Genomic DNA, 20,892 nt, shown 5'->3' on the forward strand with positions numbered 1-20,892 from the left:
TTATATAAACTAAGCTAGTATACATACTATTACTATATTATATATATAGTATACAATGCGGATGCTAAAATACAATTTTTTCGTACTTTATACTTTATATTAATATTGGAGTTACCGTGACCCCCCCCCCCCACACAACATCAAAAAAAAATAATAATTATAGGCTAATATTTGGTACCAATGTGCTAAAGAATAGTGACACAACGGGCCAGTCCGCTATTGAATTTAAAAAACTGTAAACAGCGATGGTAATGATGTTTACTATATAGGTACTGACTCTATAGAAAACATCTTCAGTAGGTGTCTTTCAGACTGACTATATGAAGTGTATTGAATCGATTAAAGTGATGGTTAACATTTGGTAGTTTGTAATTACACCACTCAATGGTATCTTAGAAACCTTGGTACACAATTGAACAAAAACTTAGTACGTTAACGACTCTGTTGTATTATATTATATTTTTGTCTAGTTATTGAATATGTTATTTACCAATTATATTGTTGAAAGGCGCATTGTTAAAAACACCCTTCCGGCTTCCACTCAAATGGCGTTGAAATAGTTTTAGTCGTATAGGAACACTGGAGTATACAATAATACATTTTCTTTAGAGTAGACAACACAGTATACAAAGAAATAGAAATTTATTAAAAATGAATTAGTGGCATCTGATGATCTGTATAATTATGTCGTGAATAAAATTCAAAAAGTGCTCAGAAACCCATTTTATAATAAATGTAAAGTTATAACTTCTTAAAAATTTAGATAATACAATATAATATAATATAAGTCCTAAAGACTATGAATTCTTACTTAAATTTGAAAAACTATGCAATTGTAGAATTCTGGGTACATAAGTATGGACCAATAAAATACATAATAATATATGTCATAAATTACATATATTATATCAAAAATTATAATAATCCATTATAAACACGTGACAGTCGTAAGTAAAGTTTAACTACATTGTTAGTTACGTAGTGGTATATTATATTAAATTATATTGACCTTTGTTTCATTGGTATTTAAAAACTCTACGAATGCAGTTAAATTATAATCTTTATACATATTTTGAAAAAAGTTTAAGGTAAACGGTTACAAAATAATTGGTTTTAAAATCGATACGGAAAAACACGTAAGTCGCTTCGGAAGCATACAAATAGTACCTAACTTATACTAATCAACGATATTATATTCTAAATACATACACATATCATCAGTACCTACACCAACTCGGAAAGTATATTACTGTTGGCCATTAGCAGCCGTCTCTTGATGTCCTCCATCTTTTTTACCTTCTTGGTCAGGTACATGACGATGATCTGGTTCTCGACGTACTTCTGCCGCTTGGCGTCCTGCAACCGTCTTGCCAATTCGTTGTTCCTCTGCAAGTCCATGACGTAAGTCTGGTCATAGTGCTGCTGCCCTGGCGTCAACCCTTGTTCGTCATAGTTGTTGTTGCTGCTACGGCTGCTGTTGTTGTTGTCGTTGTTGTTGGTGGTCTGCCTCGTTTTCTCGACGTTCATCGGCGGCTCCAAGCTCTCCATGTACTGGTACCGGATTGACGAGAAGTCCGATTGCCGGCTTCTCGCGCACGACTCAAGGTGTTGGCGGTTCTCACGGTCTAGGCCACGCTGCAGTTGCTGCTGCTGGCGATGGAAGTGGTAATGGTCGTCAGTGGTTGGTCTCGGTAAGTGGTTGGATACGGACGAGGACGGCGATGACGTAGCCGTGTACACTGGGATGCTTGAAATCATCGACGCATGGTCCAGGGGGACACCACCGTACGCAGTCTGCAGCTGGAGCTTTTGCTGCTTGTGGAGATTCTGCTGCAGATTGAGCAGATGCTGCTGTTGCATGTGCAGATGTGTTAGCTGGTGTTGGATCCGGTTGTGTTGATGAAACTGAGTAGCCCTGAACGTTGGAAGTACAGGCGGGAATGGGTTGTACTCGGGAACGGCTGCGGACGACACGACCATGTGCCGGTAAGCGGTGGGGTCGGCATACGTCCCATGCAGTGGTGTCAAGTGTTCCGTGGCCATCATGGGTGACGGCGTGGCCGGCGTCCAGTGGTCCTTGCATTGTGGCTGCGGTGGCGACGATGATTCGTCCTGCACCTTTGGCGACAGCGTCACCACTGTAGCACGTTGAGTAACGTTCGCGGACGTCGGTGGCGGTTGTAACGGAAATGCTGTTCTGTCGCTCAAGTTCAGTGGCATCGATTCAACGCCTTTTTTAACGCTCGATTGCAACAATGGTGCATCATCCGTCAATTTTCCTGGGCTATCACGTTCCGCCTCCGCATCTGGGACGGCGTAGTTATCCTCCTTCTTCGTGGTCAAGTCCAACGGTACCACCTCCGTCTCGGGTTCGTCCCATTCCATTGGCATGCTCATCGCTTTCGTTGTCCAAAGTCCAAAGATGACTGCGAGTGGTCGTTGTGTATAACCAGCTGCTGTAAAAAGAAAGTTGACGTTTTAATAACAAACCAAAAAAATGTGTTCGTCACTCGTTATCATATTGGTATAACCTCATAATATATAATAATATGCATTAGAATATTGAAATCGACGGTCAGTGGACATGTATAGATTATATTGTGTATGGGTAGATTAATATCGTCCTTTGTTGACTTTATTAAGTTGATGACTATTAACTTTTAGATATAATAAACACTTTATTTTTATTTTTCATTGAAATGAAATATTTAATGTAATTTTATAACCCTGCCAATATTAAATTTTTGATATGAGCGATCTGTCGATCATCGAACATTTGGACAGAATAACCGATTATTACATTATAACGTCTCACAAAGTGGCTTACCCAGATTCGGCGTGAAGCGTACGTTGACGAATACCTAGTGGTAAGGTCGCCAACCCACAGCCGAGATTCGGAAGCTCCGAGCATATGGGGTTTGTAAATAATAAGGTAAAAGGAAAAGTAATAATCACCCTTATTTTATGAGAGAATTAAAAGAATATTTATTTTAATAATATAAAAAAATAATAATTAATTTGTGACCAAGAAAAGCCCACACAGCATAAAAACTTTCCCGTAAAAGAGGGTCACCAAAAAAAAAAAAAAAACGCTACTGGCGCGGCACCTATGTGGTTACCGGCGTACATTATAAAATCATACCTTCAAAATAACGAATACCGGCCAAGGTGTCATTGTACATATTTAATAATAATAATAATGTTGTTACCAATTCTGTGTGCGGTGCTAAGCATTGTCACCAGGACGTCCTCGGTGAGGCGGTGCTTTTACTCGGCCATGTTGTCTGTCAGAGAGGCACCATAAAATTAACGACGTATGTACGACCGTCGGACGCGTCGCACATACGCAAAAAAAACTATATTCTAGTATTGATAACATTATTTTGATTGGCCGGTATTCGTGTTACATGTGGATAAGTAATAAACGATGACGTATGTGCAGGCCGGTCAATCTCAACCACGGGTACTAGCGAGCGGTGATAGTAGATATGTGTGTACGCTAATTATAATATGCATATCGGCGTTTTTCTTGGGTATGGGCAGAGATGCCCGCGGGACGGAGAGCCCTATGGAATAATACTGAAAATTTAATTTCTGTTGATTTTCGACCGTTAGATCATTACAATTTCATATTATTATTCATTAAAACTACATAATTATGGCAAAGCTCATAATAATTGTTAAATAAGGTTTATAATTTTAAAATACATAATCTATACTTATATCTGTACTAATATATATACATAATATGTAGAGTTTGTTTGTTTGAACGCGCTAATTTTAGGAACTACTGGTTCGAATTGAAAAAATATTTTTTTGTTGGATAGTACATTCATCGAGGAAGGCTATATAGTGTACAACATCACGCTACAACAAATTAATAGAAACCTATAGGGAAGTGCTCAAACAGGGATTACGATGGAAATGTTTGTTTATAAATAGTTGCTATTGGTTATAGCAGAAATAATTAATAGAAATAGTGTTTATTTATTATTGGTTGCTATTGATTAATGGGCAGATCAAGTACAAGTATGCATTAAATCGAATTTTCGCACATTGCCCACCAAGGTAGCTGAGTTGCACTTACTACTGTGAGTTACACCCAAAAGGAGTTGAACAATCACAATTTTTTTAAGAGTTGTAATATTTTACGGGCCACGAAGTTCGCAAGACGATCAGCTAGTAAATAATAATATTATAGTATAAATAAATGTATGTATAATAAGATACCTCTTTAAAATGTGATCACCACTATATCATAAACGAATAACCGAAGATATCTATGTAGTTATAGACATTAGACAATTGACATTTTGATTATTTTAGATTCTGAGCGGAGAAATGAATGTATTGATTTTACAATGATAAATGTTTTGTTTTCCGACATGTAAATCGACAATTATTTCAAAATTTTGTTTTTGTGTAACTCAAAAAAAAATGTTCGTAGATACATGCAACTTTAACTAAATGTTTATAATCACATTTTCTATACACCATTACATTTTTAAAATATTTTGACTTAATTTGAAATGTTTACGGACATATTCAGTTTTTCAGCACGTATCTTATTATATCAATGATAGTTGAAAAATATTAAAAATACATATCATTATTTTCTTTATAAGCGTTTAAAGTTCGAATTTTGAAAAATACTATCAAATTTAAAATTTAAAAATCTATAAAATGTTCAACATTTATAGCTTATGATTGAAAAATTAAAATAGGGTTCCACGTAAATGAATTAATAAATAACATTGTTCACAATAATATCATACAGTCTTTTTTTAAAAATCTTGAAGAAAATATGTTTGCTTCAAAAACCTTAAGATCAAAGCAAGGATCCTTTTAAATTTCTCATATACTAAATATTAATAAAAAAAATTGAAAAATGAAAGGTCACGATATTATTTTCATAAAAGTCTAAAATTAAAATTTCAAAAAATTCGTCATAATCGCGAAAATTTGCTTATTATTTTCTAATTAAAAATTTAGTTCATAACATTTCTAATATTCATACTATTATGAAGTGTGATTATTTCTTAATGTGATTATTTGATACAAAGTGCATTACAATTTGTTATTGTCGGAATTAAAAAAATAATTTAGTGTTATTCCACAAATATTTTTTTACGAGTAGCTGAAGTTTAAATGTTTACGAACTTGGATTCACGCGTAAAATAATGATTTCTCATCATGCCATTTTCTTATTTTATAGTAATTCAAAAACGAATAATCTTCGACACTTGAAATTTCCACAAAATAATAATGATAGCAATTTTTAAAAAATTAAGATTATTGCATTTACTGTAAAATTATGTAATTAATAATATCGTACCAATATACCGAAATGCCCCCCACCGGAGTAATGACCATTTTCCAATATTAATATTTTACATACTGATAACTCACATAAAAATTAAAATATCGTAATAAGCTAACGTGAAAACACAGATAATGTTGTTACCTAAAAGTTTTAAAATAGGTCAATTCACTCTAATATCAAAAAGGACAGTATCCTATTGAAACTAGCAAATGAAAATGTGCTATGTCGTACGTGTGTAAGACAGAGACAACACATGCAGGTGTGACGTCCTCTTAATTGGCGATTAAAATGTATAAAACAATCTATATTATATAGATATTAAATATACACATTATATATTAACTATAATTTTAAAATTCACAAAAGCTAAAAATATATTTATATAATAAATCAATAAAAATAAAGCTAAACAAAATGAATCATGTACTATGATTAACTTCACTAGGTAACCAGTTTTTCTCATATTCTAATTGTTTTTACGTTTACATTAAACTGTATAGGTTATTAATACCTAAATTATAAGTTATAAGTATATTTATATTATCTTGACAAATTTAATTAATGTAATTTATTGAAATTAATACATTTTAAGTTATACTTATATATTATGTAGGTAATCCTAATAAACATTAATCATATTTCTTTTAATTTGCGCAACACTTATGTAAAGGCAGAGATCGATGATTTACAAACATAGTAAACGCTATAATTTTAACGCAACGTTGTGTTGAGCTTACTCGCATAATATTGAACCTTGCAAATATTGCGATTTTAATAGCCTTTTTCACGCTGTTTTCCAGCAAATTTTTACTGCACGGCGCAGAAAAGACATAGTTTGAATAAATAATCACTATACGATATCGTATGTTCCAAAAAGATCGGGCCGGAGAAAATCAGAGCCGTGGAACCATGGTTTGAACTTTAATTATAATAATGTATTAAAAAAACGAAAAATAAAAACACCATGGTGGTGCGCGCAAGTATAAAAATTAATTGATACAAGTCTTACCGGGCGAAGCAAAGTCTGAAGTGTAGCGCACGAAAGTGGTATATTATAGGTGGCCGTAGATCATTGACGGATAGAGTTGCAATAATAGCGCACTGTCCCGTCGAAGTGTTGAACCGTTCGTCACCGGGGACTGGAAAGTAGGTACAACTGCTGCAGCGGGTATCATCGATATGCAGCCAATAATGATGATCGTAGACACGTTTGGCAGTGCAGTCGGTGGTGGAAGCGACGGGGTGTGGCATTTCCGGCTGCTAACGGCGGAAGTGATTGTCACCGTTAGTCGCATCAGTTGAGATCTGTATGTCTTTAATTATTATAAGTTAGCATTTTCAATATACGTATAAAGGTAAACGGAACGTGTTTCAAGACTCTGAACCCCCCCCCCCCCTATCAAGCCAACAAACAACCAACACAATGAATACGCCACTACACCCTTCGGGTCTTGTCGTATAGAAGTGACGGAAACGTAATATTTTCTAAACAATATAGGTAGGTACATAATATATAATACCTTGCACGGTGCAAGTCTTATAGTATTGATGAATAATATTTTTTGTGGTTTACACGGTCATCTAATTTCTGAAAACCCCAAGTCATAACTTCAATTTACTAGTTTTAAATTACATTTTGTTATTATACTGACGTTTTCAAGAGGCACTATAAATTATATTGTATATACATATTATACCGATGATTGTATCCAGATATTACGACGTTATTTAGCCATGGTATAAAATATAATTAATATAGGTACAAATCTGCAATACGTCTATAAAGGTGGTGACAATCGTTTGGGGCCTGTCGCCGCTATATAACGTCATCACTGGAGCAATGAACTTATAATATTATGTTATAGGTAGCTCTAAAGCAGTTTTACACAACCTTTCCGATATGACGACCCACTAATTCAATCTTTGTTCGGTATGTTAAATAAGGTAGGTATGAACAATAAACATTTGAGCTCCGACGGTATACCATCGACTGCAGTTTCCCACTATCCTAAAAAAAAACACAAAAGTTACTATTATAATGGATTCAATCCGTCTCCAACACTAAGTATAGTTATATTTCACATTACGATTATACGTAGAGGTATCAAATAAAATATAGCATATTTATTTAGAAGTTTTCATTGATATTGCAGATTTACGAACAGCAACCCACTACAATAAATTGCTACACAATCGAAGAGAAACACTACTCTAATAATGGATGTATAGCTGGTGTAATTAATACTTTGACAATATTATCTGCAGTAATCAGACATTATCGGGTTCAGTGTAGTGTGGTAGTTTGGAGCATATTTTACATATATAATTACGAACATTTTCTTAATATACCGATTAATATTTTTATCTGTTGTTGACATCAACCGCATATAATCAGAAGTCCTTCATAATTTAGCTTTGATTTTCACATAATGCCCACCATGTAAGATTGTAAAAAACTGTATAACAAGAGCTAAAAATATGTTATAATTTAATATTTATAACACAGTCCAAATAATTAACATCACGTTCTGATGTTATAGTGGACGACTGAACTCTATAAAAAATAGTAACTAATGAAGAGCTCACGTGACTTTATTTCGGGATGAATAAAATATAGTACCTATGCGTGTACCTAAATGATTACAATTATTAAAAAATACGTATATTTAGGTCACGGTTAAAGTGTATAATACCTAACTATAACGAGGCATTTTAGTACATGCCCAGGCAATATATTTCTGTATCCAATAATGCTCAATGAAAAGTGTGGAAAATTATATACACTTTGCCGGAGCATAATTCAGGATGACCAAAACACACTGCCCATATGTAACGACTAGCGACTAGCGCACAGCGCTAAAGTGAGGTCCGCGGTTGTAGCCGTAAGGCACCAAAACCCGGGAGTCTTCGTGCCCATATGTAACGAAAAAGTTTTGTTGTTCAATTTTTATAATATAATATTATGAATGTTAAAAAAAGCGATATATTATATTGAATTTTTAATTAAAATATCGTTATAATATAGTACTAAGTAGCATAAAATAATAAAAAAACATATCATTATAATTATATTAATAAAATAATGTTTCGTGGTATTTTAACAATTTAACTTACTTACACCATATTTTGAATAATTGTTTTCAATCTCAAAAGAATATTAAGTATTTAAAACGCTCATTTTAATTATTTAGTAAAATAATTATTTTAACAAAATACAATGTAACAAAAAGGTGGGCTAGTGGGTGTCATTCTGATGTACTGTAGGTTACAAGTGGGTCACTGAAATGGATGGTGTAAATTAATGTCAGCCTATGATACTACCAAGTATATTTGATGACATGATTGTGAATAAAGTAATTTATATATAACCTATTTACATGGGACCTTGTTCTAAATGTTCAATCCTTAGATATAAAAGTTGAACATTTTATAAACTTTTAACTAGAAAATAATCATTAAATGTTGTCAGAATTTTTACTTTAAATGCTTATTAAAAAAAAATTGTGCTTATGTATTTTTTAATATTCTTCAACTGCTATAGTAACAATATATCAGTAGCCTTGTATTAAATTTTCACGCATTTTTACCAAACAAAAAATTTTATTGTTATTTATAGAATAAAAAAATAAAAAAATTGGAAACTGAAAATATCCGTAAACAGCTCAAAATAAGTCAAAATATTTTGAAAATGCTCATATAAAAATTCAGTTAAATGTTCATGTATCTACAGATATTAGTTTTTGGATACAAAAAAAAATCGCTACATGAGGAATCGAGTAAAAATTCAATCTTGTAAAAATATGAACTTCAAACGCTCATAAAAATTTAATTTGATTTGCTTATATACATTTATTTTTCTTTTGTTTTAATTTTCATTTGTTTTTCACGGTGTTTTTGAATAATATTGGAATTAAAAAATTCCCCCCCCCCCCCCTCTAAAGGGCCAAAATACCGAATAGATTCACTTTTCTATCAGAAAATATACTGTTGGAAGAAAATACAAGCACTTTTATTGTCCTAAAAGGTGACGACAGACACAATAAAAAAATTTAAAAAACTATACTAGAACACTTTACACTTTCAATACATCTAATTATAGTTTAATATTTATTCAACTAAGTTTACAAATAAAAAAAGAATGTTTTTAAAGATATAATATATAAATACGATATTAAATATCCAGACTAACAAATCGTTTCCACTTAGAATCGTTTTTTCGTATAGAATAATATCATATATCATTGAACTCAAATTGAATACAATCCATTATACAGTGACCCACTATTGTAACCTACTGTACAGTAGAGCGACATCAACTTACAAGTTTATTGATTATTACATTTTAATATCAAACTAAATGTTTTTAAGTTTAATGTTTCAAGTCAAATTTGATTTTAGCTAATCAGCTTTCACAAACATTTTGACTGTGCGCAGTAGACAAATTTTTTTTAAACGTTAATTTATCAAAAGTACCGTGTAGTTTTTTTGTTTCATGATCCCGTTTATTCTTTAATTTTTTCTTCATCGATCCACTTAATTATTTTTGTTACGTTTTAAATTATTAAAAATAATTAACAAATGGCAAATATATATACATTAAATACAACTGACGTTATAAGTTATGAAGTTCAAATATTGACAAAATACGTAAAATTGGCAAATTATTTTGAGTTAGAAATTCATAAAAAATTTTCTTTTTAAATCTAATATTTTAAAATATAATATAAGATTCCTCATAAGTTTGTCTACCTTTATCAAAAAAAATGTCTACATGAAAGTCAAATTACAATTTTATGAGGGTTGGAAATTCATATTTTTACAACATTTGATATTCACTCGATTTTTCATGTAACGTTTTTCTTATTTTATTGTAATTAAAAAACGAATGACTGTTAATACTTGACAATTTCACTGCATGTTTATATTAGCATTTTGTATACACGATAAAATTTATAAAATAATTTGACTCTTTTTGAGCTATTCACGGATATTGTCAGTTTTAAATTTGTTTAGTTTTTTTTTCTATAAATATCAATAAAATTGTATTTGTTAGGTAAAAAATCGTGAAAATTTAATGCAAGGCTCCTGATATAATGTTACACTAGCAGTTTAAAAATATTAAAAATACATTTTATAAGCATTTAAAGTTCGAATTTTGACAACATTTATCAAATTTAAAATTTAACAATTATTTTATAGTTAAAAATTTATAAAATGTTCAACTTTTATAGCTAAGGATTGAAAATTTAAAACAACTAACAAGGTTACATGTAAATATATTAATATAAATTAATTTATTCACAATTATTTCATCAAATATACTTGGTGATATTATAGGCTGACTGACCGTTTTCGCTCAGAATCGTTTTTCTTATACAATGATATTATATCATTGAATTCAAATTTAACACCATGCATTACTGTGACCCACTCATTTGTCACCTACTGTACAACAGAGCGACGTCCACTAACCCACCTTTTTTATTTTGTTTCTTTTTACGTGTTTCTGTTACATTTTTTCAATTACCTAACGTTTTTATCCATTTATTATACGATTATCAGTTTTTTCATGTGTTTGACCATTTTGTTGCAAGTGTTGACGACACTGTTTCAAGTCTTCTTTATCTTAGTCTTATCACGTACGTTTACGGGACTTCGGGACGTTGTTTCATTTTTTTGTTTACACTTTAGTGCTGAACTGTATAGCAATATTTTAATTTTTTACAACGCCCACGCTATTTGCTACTGTTGTAGACCGCATTAATATACTAGTATATCACCATTGGAGTTAGTTATTCGGAAGTCAACTAGATAAGGATTGTCGTGGATCCGATTCGACATTCGTTCAGTAGTCCAGTTCACAGATTAGCAAACCCCGATTCCGGTCGCGCAGGTCGTCTGTTCGTAGTTCATCACCTTCCTAGTACGAGGGTACATTCTTCGGTCAGAGGTCTCAAGGTCTCAATCTTCTTGAACAAGCCGTGCTCTGCTTCAACGACCCGTAAGAACTTCGTTTATAAGGTAAGAGATCGTTTTGGGGGATGTCAGCCGTGTACAACGCTAGAAGTTCATGTACTGAAAATCGATTTTGTTTCTTTTATTCATATTTTGCTGCTATACAGATAGACATGGTCCTTCGTTGTTGAGACCGGGGGGTCGTGACAGTATCAAACCTACAGTATAATGATTTCAATTTTGTACTTAACGACGCAATAGTAGGAAACTTCTAAATGTTATAAAAAAAGAAATCATATCAATTCATTTGAAATTTTTCATTTTAATCCATAAACTATACCTACTTACTATAAAACTAAATTAAATTGAATAATTACTTAAATACATTATTTTAACATGCAGGGTTTAAAATATTATAATTTCTCATAAGTAGGTACCTACCTTATTTTTGCACAGTAAATATTATGCAAGTTGTACCTTATATTCAATTGATCCAGTTTTAAACTGAAAACATTTTTTAGAAAAAAATGGTAGGTTGGTAGATAATATCTACTTTTATCTTTCAATTTATTTTATTTAGACAACTACCTGAATAATTGCATTGAAATAGAAATAATTTTTACTATTTTCAAGCTTGAATGAATGACTGTAGTCGTTGACAAAATGTATACAATGCAAAAGACCTCCCCTGTCGGCAGACCTAACGTTACATGTTAAGCATCAATCAACAACAAGGTTAATATTTAGATGTAAAAAATACTTTATTTTGTATTTTTGTAATCCAACACACATATTTTTAGTTGTTTTAATAAATTAATAGCTAGGTACGCTCCATGTTAGGAGTCTTACCTAATTTAATATATATTTTTTACTTATTGAGGTTTTGAATAAAATAAATATTAAGAACTTACATTATATTTATATAAGAAAAATTGTTTTAACTATAAGATAAGTTAAGTAAGTTGTTAAATACCGTGTACATTTTTAAAAATAAATAATTAAGTAGGTTTTTGAATATCAAATCGTTTGCTATTTAAATATTTCTAAGAGAACTAGAATTCTTAGATTTATTTTCAATGTAATATTTCTGGTTATTAGGTTGAGTTGTCAATACATTTTGTAGTATAATATACACAATTTATAAAGCATAGTAAAAATATTTATAAAACTTATAAAAATTGTAACACAAATAATAGTTTATACTTAATTGTTGCATAAAATTATATAAGAAATAAATATAAGTTTCCTTAAATAAATTAAAAACTTATGTATAGTGTAATATAGTATAAATAATGAATTAAAATATAATATTTTTCAAAGTAAAAATGTATGTAATAAATAAATATAAATATAAAGTTAAATTATAATATAAATAAATATGTTACATAAGTCTTTGTAATGAAAACTAAAACAAACAAAAATCATACACAGAAACTATAGGACTCATTTTACTTATATCTCATAAATCAATAGATAAATACAATTGTTTTGATGTGTGGAACTACAAGAACTGATTTTGATAATATTGAAAATTAATAAATACTAATAAATAAAAATTAGTTTTATTAATAAATTTTGCTATTAAGAACATGTACAGCGATTTTTGATTCTCTAGCTCCAGTCTGAATTTTTTATTAGACAAATATCTGTGTGCCTGTGTATATATGTTACATAATATAGGGATCAGAGGTTCTATACGTTCACTAGGTTACAGGTCACATCCCCGTTATACATTTCCCCGTCAGACATTTCCCCGTTACCGTTTCCCCGTCCGATATTTCCCCGTCAAGTTATTTTCCCCGTAAAAAATTAAATTTAAATTTTTAAATTTTTTTTAATTCCACAGGTATAAAAATAATAATGTTGTTTAATAATAATAATTATAAAAAATATATATATAAAAATGTTAATGTTTTAATAGTAAAAATGTTTTCATAATATTGTTTAATAATAATAATTATAAAAAATATGTATATAAAAATGTTAATGTTTTAATAATAGAAATGTTTACATTTTCAACGGTTATCGACAAACTGTTCAATTATTTCAATTTGATTGTTAGATTTGGTCATGTGTACAGTGTACTGGGTTAGGTTACTTCTTATTATCTTTATGGGTACAAGTATAAACTATTTTATAAAAACTATAAGAATATTTATAGTTAAGGCAACAAAGTTAAATAGTTTGTTCATATACCGGGTGCAATTATAAGATATATAGACATATACAGTATGGACTTTTTTTAACAGGGAAATATCAAACGGGGAAAATAACTTGACGGGGAAATATCGGATGGGGAAACGGTAACGGGGAAATGTATTACGGGGATCTGACCATGAATCGTTCACTAAAGGTCACCGGCGACCTCACACACTATCACACCTTTTAAATATAATTTGTATAACCTGGATATCCAAGCCATACATCATCTTTTTTTAAATATTTAAAAATTTGACCCAAGTTCAATTTTTATTTTAGTAATAGCTTTTCTCCAATTATCAAATAAATTCCCTTGTGGGACTTCAAACATTGATACCTAAGATATACATAACATTTATAGTAATTATTGTATAATATCTTACCTTTTCTTTAAATGGACCATAGGTACTCAGATTTACAAAATATTTGATTTTACTTAAGAATTAAAATTTAATATTTATAGTAAAACTATAACAGTTTAAACTGGTGCTTCTAGTTATATAGTGATAAAATATTAATTTTTAATAATTAAAACTGTTTAATATTTTAAACTGTTTATACAATATTGAATATGTGTTGTATAATGTATTTATGTACTGTGTTTAATATAAGGGGCCACTAAATTACAGCACGCTCTAATGTTCAAACATCCTTAATATCACGTTTGTAGATACAGTATTTTTATAGCCATGCTTATACTTCTACAATCTACCGTGGTTATATCTAATAATGAACCGCAAATGAAATGTATTTTTTTTATGATTAATTTAGTCCATTAAACAAAACAGGTATGTAAAAACACTTAACAGTTACTATATACTGAAAATAATATTATCACACTACTATTTATAATGTAAGATAAGTAAATTTTAAATTTAATAAATACTGTCTAAATAACATACGGAGATATTGAAATTAATAATAGAATTATGATGCGATTATTTTCTTCCTCTAATTTGGTTAGGAAATTGTTCTCTATAAGAGTCTAAAAGTTAATAGGTAAATAGATGAGTGCTAAACTAGCCACCACTGCTAGAGTCTAATGTGCAGTTATGTACAAAATGTATAATAATTAAGTAATATATGACAAATTTTCAATTACAGCTGAGTAAAATAAGTATAGGTACTGAGTACTAGTATAGATTGCTGATACACCCTATTTTTTTGAAATTCTTTTTCCATTATTTGAACAGAAATGCTAAATATACTTATAATATACAAGCTAATAATGATGATTTAATTTATTATTGTTATCTTTTAGGTGACGGTAGTTTCGATAATTACTATATCAGAAGGATTGAAACTTTTAGACAACAACAGCGACTGCGGCAGTAACACCAACAATAACAGCAACAGCAAACAATGTCTAATGTGGTAAATTGTATAACACTAGTAAGCTTTTAAAATTATATTCATTGTCATAATATAATTAATATGTATTTTATTACCTATTTAATACTATATACTTACTTAGTACTTTGTGATATACAAAATACCTTCAATATTAGTCTTGTTGACATGCTTACATGTACTTTTTATAAATTGAAATATACCTAGTCTTACTTACTTAATATTGATCACATTGTTAGTTCTAAAATAAGTAAACGGTCAAATGTTAAATGTATAAGATTATCATTCGTAAAGCTTGTGTATTATTCATTCAGTTTAGTGTTGTTTTGCAATTTCCTTATAATTGTAATTATTGAAATAAATGCATACCTAACGAAGAAAATTCACATCAGTTAATCGAATAATAATGATAAAACAAATTTTCTCCCTGATAAAAATTATTCAAGAGATAAACAGTACCTAACCATAGTATTATTGAGAGGTTTAAGTTTATTTATTTAAATAATAGGTAATTTATATACAATTACTCGCCCTATTTATAATTATTTAACTTTAATATTTTTAATGATTATTGATATTAAATGTATAAACATTTTATTTATATAATTATTGACACTTGGTTAATCACTATTTATAAATAATAAGCTTTTTGTTCTCTTGCCAAATTAAAAATGATATCGTTTTTAAATCATCATTAAATTATTGTATTATATAAAATAATTATTGTATTTAATATAGTAACTATATTTGCTTTTGTTTTAAGGAAAATACTACTCCAATGAAAAATCAAATTCAACAACAAGCCATGCCCTTGCATGATGGACCATCACAGTCTTCAAGTTCCAAACCAGTTGTTCAAACTCAAATACTGACAGCCTCAATTACTCGAACGTCTCCAGTAAAAGATTTTGAGGTATATAGCTATGTTTTTACATTTAAGGATTGAAATGGTCACATACTGATAAAATTATCTATATCAAATCAATTTATAATTACAATTTATCGTGATGAGCAACTCGAAACCCCAACCGTTAATTGAATTTTATTTATCATATCATATGACAAGTAAGATCCTATATTTTGGACACATTTGAGTTTATTTACAGTCCAAGTCAGTGATATTTTGTCATAATTTGTGATGGACTGTGTCATAGCTTTTTTGGTAACTATATAGACCTTGGCAGATGAAACACTATCCTCTTATAATAATAATAATGATAATTATAGTTAATTATCATTATTATAATAATTTATGCTAAAATATTTTGATGAAAGTATGTGTGTCTTGCGCTAACTGAAAATACTTCTTCACAAATTGCTTATGTTGTCTCATCCTCTTATACATAGAACAAACGGATACAATTTGAAGATACAAGATCAATAAGCAAGAAGTCAAAAGTCAAATGGTCCTTAAAACAAAGTATGCAATTTATTTTAAATTAAGTTATTGGCATTTGTATGAATTGATTATTTTAAATTTATAAATTTAAATTTGTGTTAGAAATTGACACGAAAAATCGGTGGAAGGTTCAAATGCGCCGTTTAATATCTCCCAAAAATCCAATTATGATTATTTCTGAGTGGTTCAATGGTGTACCAATTAAATTACAACAGCACTCAATAAAAAATAATGTTACGGGTTACACTGCTACACTTGAGGTAAGATATATATTGTGTTATAATTTAATTAGAAGGCTAGATTTTTATTCTTGTGTAATATTGTAATAATTAATAAAAAATACTTAAAAAAACAATGTAGATTGATGGTCAGATGTATACTGCAAATCACATTTCCAAGACTCAAGCCAAACATAAGGCATGTGAAAATTTCTTGCGCATTATGATGGCTAAAAAAATAAATGAACGATCTGGTAGGTTAAAAGTGTTAAAAAATTAACTTTTAATATTGCTTATATAGTATATACATATATATAAATACTGTCATATATTTAATTAGAAAAAAAAAAAGAATCTCCCATGGAAATTGATATGGTAGATGGAGAAATTGGTACTGGACCAAAACCTAACGAACATCCACAGGATGATTTCCCATGGCCACTTTTTGCTTCATTAGCCATGCATAACTTAATGCATCAATGGAAACTACAGCCAGGTTCAAAAGCTACTAATTTACAAGAAAAACAAACAAATGTAAAAAGATCGCCACCAAAAGTAAAGATGAATAATCATTTATTTACTAGTTATAATTTATTCCAAATTAAAATTAGTTAGTACAAATTAATAGATTTTGCATTTGCTAGAATTGAAAATAGTATGTTTATTAAAAATATAATTTTTAAACAGTCAACTTGGTGGCACCCATTTTATTGTTTATAGTTAAAAACCCAAAATTGTCTTCACATTACTTTTTAATAAGTAGATATACAAGTGTATACACTACTTTACTTTTTCTAATTTTACCAAGGAATAAGCTTATTTAATAAAAATAGTAAATAGTAATAGTAAATAGTACGTATGCTGTATACTGTCTAAAACAATTCTATAAAACTAAATAACTACTAAATCAATAATTATAATTTATGATATTTTAAAATATATTATTTTCCATTTAAAGTTAATATTACTTAAATGGACAGGAAAAGACCTCAGTGTCTAGACTCCCGACCATGGTCGGTAAGATAAGGTACGCACGACCATGGTCAGTACTCTGTGAGATACAGAACGGCCAACTAGTGTCATCAACTATACACAAATAAACGGAATACAATTATATATTATTTTTGCGTAAGGTGTATTATATTTATATATTTGATTTTGTGATATTAACTTGTAAATAAATTGAATAATTATTAATTAAATATTCACTAGTCATTATTGAGGTACATACGCAATATCATTGTGTTTTGTTAACTTATCAAAATAAGTTGTTGGCTCTGGTTGGGAATCTAGACAGTGATAAACAAATAGTAACTATGCATTTACTAAAACCGTTAAGGTTGAAAATTGAATATCTTATTCTCTTTTTTACACATCAGAATAGGAATTTCAATACAAATTCAAAGTACATAATTTGTTAATCATATTTTGTGTTATCTTTGATTTTTAGTTGATATACACAAGTACCACACCATAATATTATAGTTCTATAAGTTATAACTTAAACCCTTTTATTTTAGGCTAAACCTATGAAAAAGTTTCCTGAAGACCCAAAAAAGTACAATCCAGTACAGTTATTAAATCAAATGAAGCCCGGTGTCAAATTTATTGAAACTATTATTAATTCAAAAAGGCCATTAGTTTTCCAAGTGGAATGTGAAATAGACAACATTACATTCACTGGACAAGGTAATATTTTTGTAACAATATTATATCACTATTTTACTAGATGTACTTATTTTTAATTCAAAATAGATTTAGAAATTCCAATTAAAATAAATTGATAAGTGATAGTATGATGTATGATTTTTTATATAATCACTTAACAATATAAAACAAAAATAAATAGAATTATTAGTCAATACCTTTGATGTAGAGGTTGGCTTGACATATCAATAATAAAAAAAAAGGTGGATAAGTGGATGTCGCTCTGCTGTACAGTAGGTTACAAGTGGGTCACTGTAATGGATAGTGTTAAATTTGAATTCAATGATATAATATCATTGTATAAGAATAACGATTCTGAGCAAAAACGGTCAGTGAGCCTATGATTTTACCAAGTATATTTGATGATATTATTGTGAATAAAGTAATTTATATATTATAACCTATTTACGTGGAGCTTTGTTTTAAATTTTCAATCCTTAGCCATAAAAGTTAAACATTTTATACATTTTTAACCACAAAATAATTAATAAATTATAAATTTGATAAATGTTGTCAAAATTTGAACTTTAAATGCTTATAAAAAAAAATTGTGCCTATGTATTTTTAATATTTTTCAAGTTCTATTAGAACAATATATCAGGAGCCTTATATTAAATTTACACGCTTTTTTACCAAACAAATAAAATTTTATTAATATTTATAGAAAAAAAAAACCAAAAAAATTGAAAACCGACAATGTCCGTAAACAGCTCAAAAAGAGTCAAAATATTTTCAACATTTTATGGTATATAGAAAATGCTAATATAAAAATTCAGTGAAATTTCCAAGTATCTACAGTCATTCGTTTTTTAATTACAATAAAATAAGAAAATTGTTACATGAGAAATCGAGTAAATATCAAATGTTGTAAAAATATAAATTTCAGACGCTCATAAAAATTTAATTTAAGTTTCTTCTAGACATTTTTTTTTTTGATAAAGGTAGACAAACTTATGAGTAATCTTATATTACATTTTCAAATCATAGATTTAAAAAGAAAAATTTTTATGAATTCTCAAAATAATTTGCTATTTTTCGTGATTTTTCCGTATTTTGTCAAAATTTGAACTTCAAATGCTTATAAATAAAAACTGTGACTAAGGATTTTTAATTTTTTTCATCTGCCTTTGAAACAATAACCTAGGAGCCTTCTATTAAATTTTCAAGCTTTTTTACTCAACAGATAAAATTTTATTGATATTTATAGAAAAAAAAACTAAGAAAATTGAAAACTGACAATGGCCGTAAACAGCTCAAAAAGAGTCAAAATATTTTGTAAATTTTATGGTGTATAGAAAATGCTAATATAAACATTCAGTCTAAATGTCATGTCCCTACGGTCATTTGTTTTAGAGTTACACCAAAAACCAAAATCGATTTTCTCGAAAACAGATTTTGCGTAAAAATTCCCGTTTTTCCTTAATTTTTCTTTTGTTTTTCACGTCGCTTGTGAAAACTACTGGGAAATGTTTACTTTTGACCCCCCAAAGTACCAACTAGATTCACTTTCCTATCAGAAAAGTTACTATTGAAGAATATCTAAGCACTTTTACTGTCCTAAAAGGTGATGACAGACACAAAAATAAAAAAAAAATTAAAAAAAAACACACATCATTGTAAAATCAATACATTCATCGGTCGCTCAGAATCTAAAACTTAATACTAGTTTTAGTTTTTCCAAAAAAGTGTGTTTGTATAAAAAACATAAGAAATAATATAAATAAACTATAGAAAATGTTGTTTATTTATTCTAACAGTTATTTCTACATATTTTATTTTTTATTTTAAAGGATCAAAAAAAAAGGCAGCAAAGAAGGAATGTTGTATTGCAGCAATCAAATATTTTTGGCAATTTGATTTCAACGCCGAAGCTGATTTGCCCACTAAGAAATTATCATATTTATAATAATATAGGTTTTTGTACTAGACAACTTAATAGTAACTGAATTTATTTTGTTTTCATAACGTTTAAGGATACTTAGTGGTTATTATTGTATGGACATAGTACTATAATTGTAATATTTATATTTGTATCCAATTTTTAAATAACAACTTATATATAATTGATCAGAATCCGCAGATACTTATTTAAATCTAAAATAGATTGTTCATATGTGTATTATATATTTATGTACACCAATAATTTTAAATGATAATTTGTTTAATTTACAAAAATATTTTTTGACATTTAGAAATTTATAGAAATTGGTTGTCCCGGAAAAACATTTCTTTCAAACTGTGAGGTATTAGAAAAAGCCAACCATTCTACTGTTGTCAAAATGTTCAATAATTCTCGATCTTTATTGTGGCCAGGAAATATTCAATATGACAAAATTATTACTATTTGTAAGTGATGCTGCACTTTACATAGTGAAAGCTGGAAATTCAATCCAGTCATTTTATTAAAAAATGATACATGGGATCTGTACTGCCGTCATAAGCCACTAAGCAGTAACTCCAAAAATCGTAATGTTCAGGAAACAATAAAACATTTTTCAACACTAAATTAGTCCGTAGAGTAAAAATAATAATTTTTTAAACATTAAAGAGATGTTATATTATTGTATTTTTCATGAGAAAACTACTGAACACACAAAAAAAGTTTTTTATACATTTTTATGGGTTTTAATGGACTTACTGCTTATTGGCTTATATTAGTCAGAAGATGAAAAGCAGGTAAACTTTTATTTGGAGTTACTGCCTAATGGCTTCTGATATAATTGCCATGTGTTTGTAAAGTG

General features: G+C 29.1%; 2 protein-coding genes across 3 annotated transcripts; one reads left to right on the forward strand and one right to left on the reverse strand.

Moving 5' to 3' along the window:
• Window positions 1-1,224: 1,224 nt before the first annotated feature.
• Window positions 1,225-2,397, reverse strand: LOC132933249 (uncharacterized). Its single transcript, XM_060999565.1, has one exon. The coding sequence runs from the start codon at window positions 2,395-2,397 to the stop codon at window positions 1,225-1,227; it is 1,173 nt and encodes a 390-aa protein (XP_060855548.1).
• Window positions 2,398-11,007: 8,610 nt separating this feature from the next.
• Window positions 11,008-20,250, forward strand: LOC132935493 (uncharacterized). Of its 2 annotated transcripts, none has more exons than XM_061002066.1 (9): window positions 11,008-11,344; window positions 14,739-14,869; window positions 15,591-15,740; window positions 16,175-16,247; window positions 16,329-16,486; window positions 16,587-16,698; window positions 16,785-16,999; window positions 17,965-18,133; window positions 19,942-20,250. In XM_061002066.1, exons 2-9 carry the CDS (start codon window positions 14,840-14,842, stop codon window positions 20,055-20,057), a joined length of 1,023 nt encoding a protein of 340 aa, XP_060858049.1. In that variant the 5' UTR covers window positions 11,008-11,344; window positions 14,739-14,839; the 3' UTR covers window positions 20,058-20,250. The 2 variants fall into 2 exon arrangements, with proteins under 2 accessions (XP_060858049.1, XP_060858050.1); XM_061002067.1 differs by having other exon boundaries at window positions 14,739-14,851.
• The last annotated feature ends 642 nt before the right edge of the window (window positions 20,251-20,892 follow it).

Source organism: Metopolophium dirhodum, chromosome 1, assembly GCF_019925205.1.
Source record: "Metopolophium dirhodum isolate CAU chromosome 1, ASM1992520v1, whole genome shotgun sequence".
Classification (NCBI taxonomy): Eukaryota; Metazoa; Arthropoda; class Insecta; order Hemiptera; family Aphididae; genus Metopolophium; species Metopolophium dirhodum.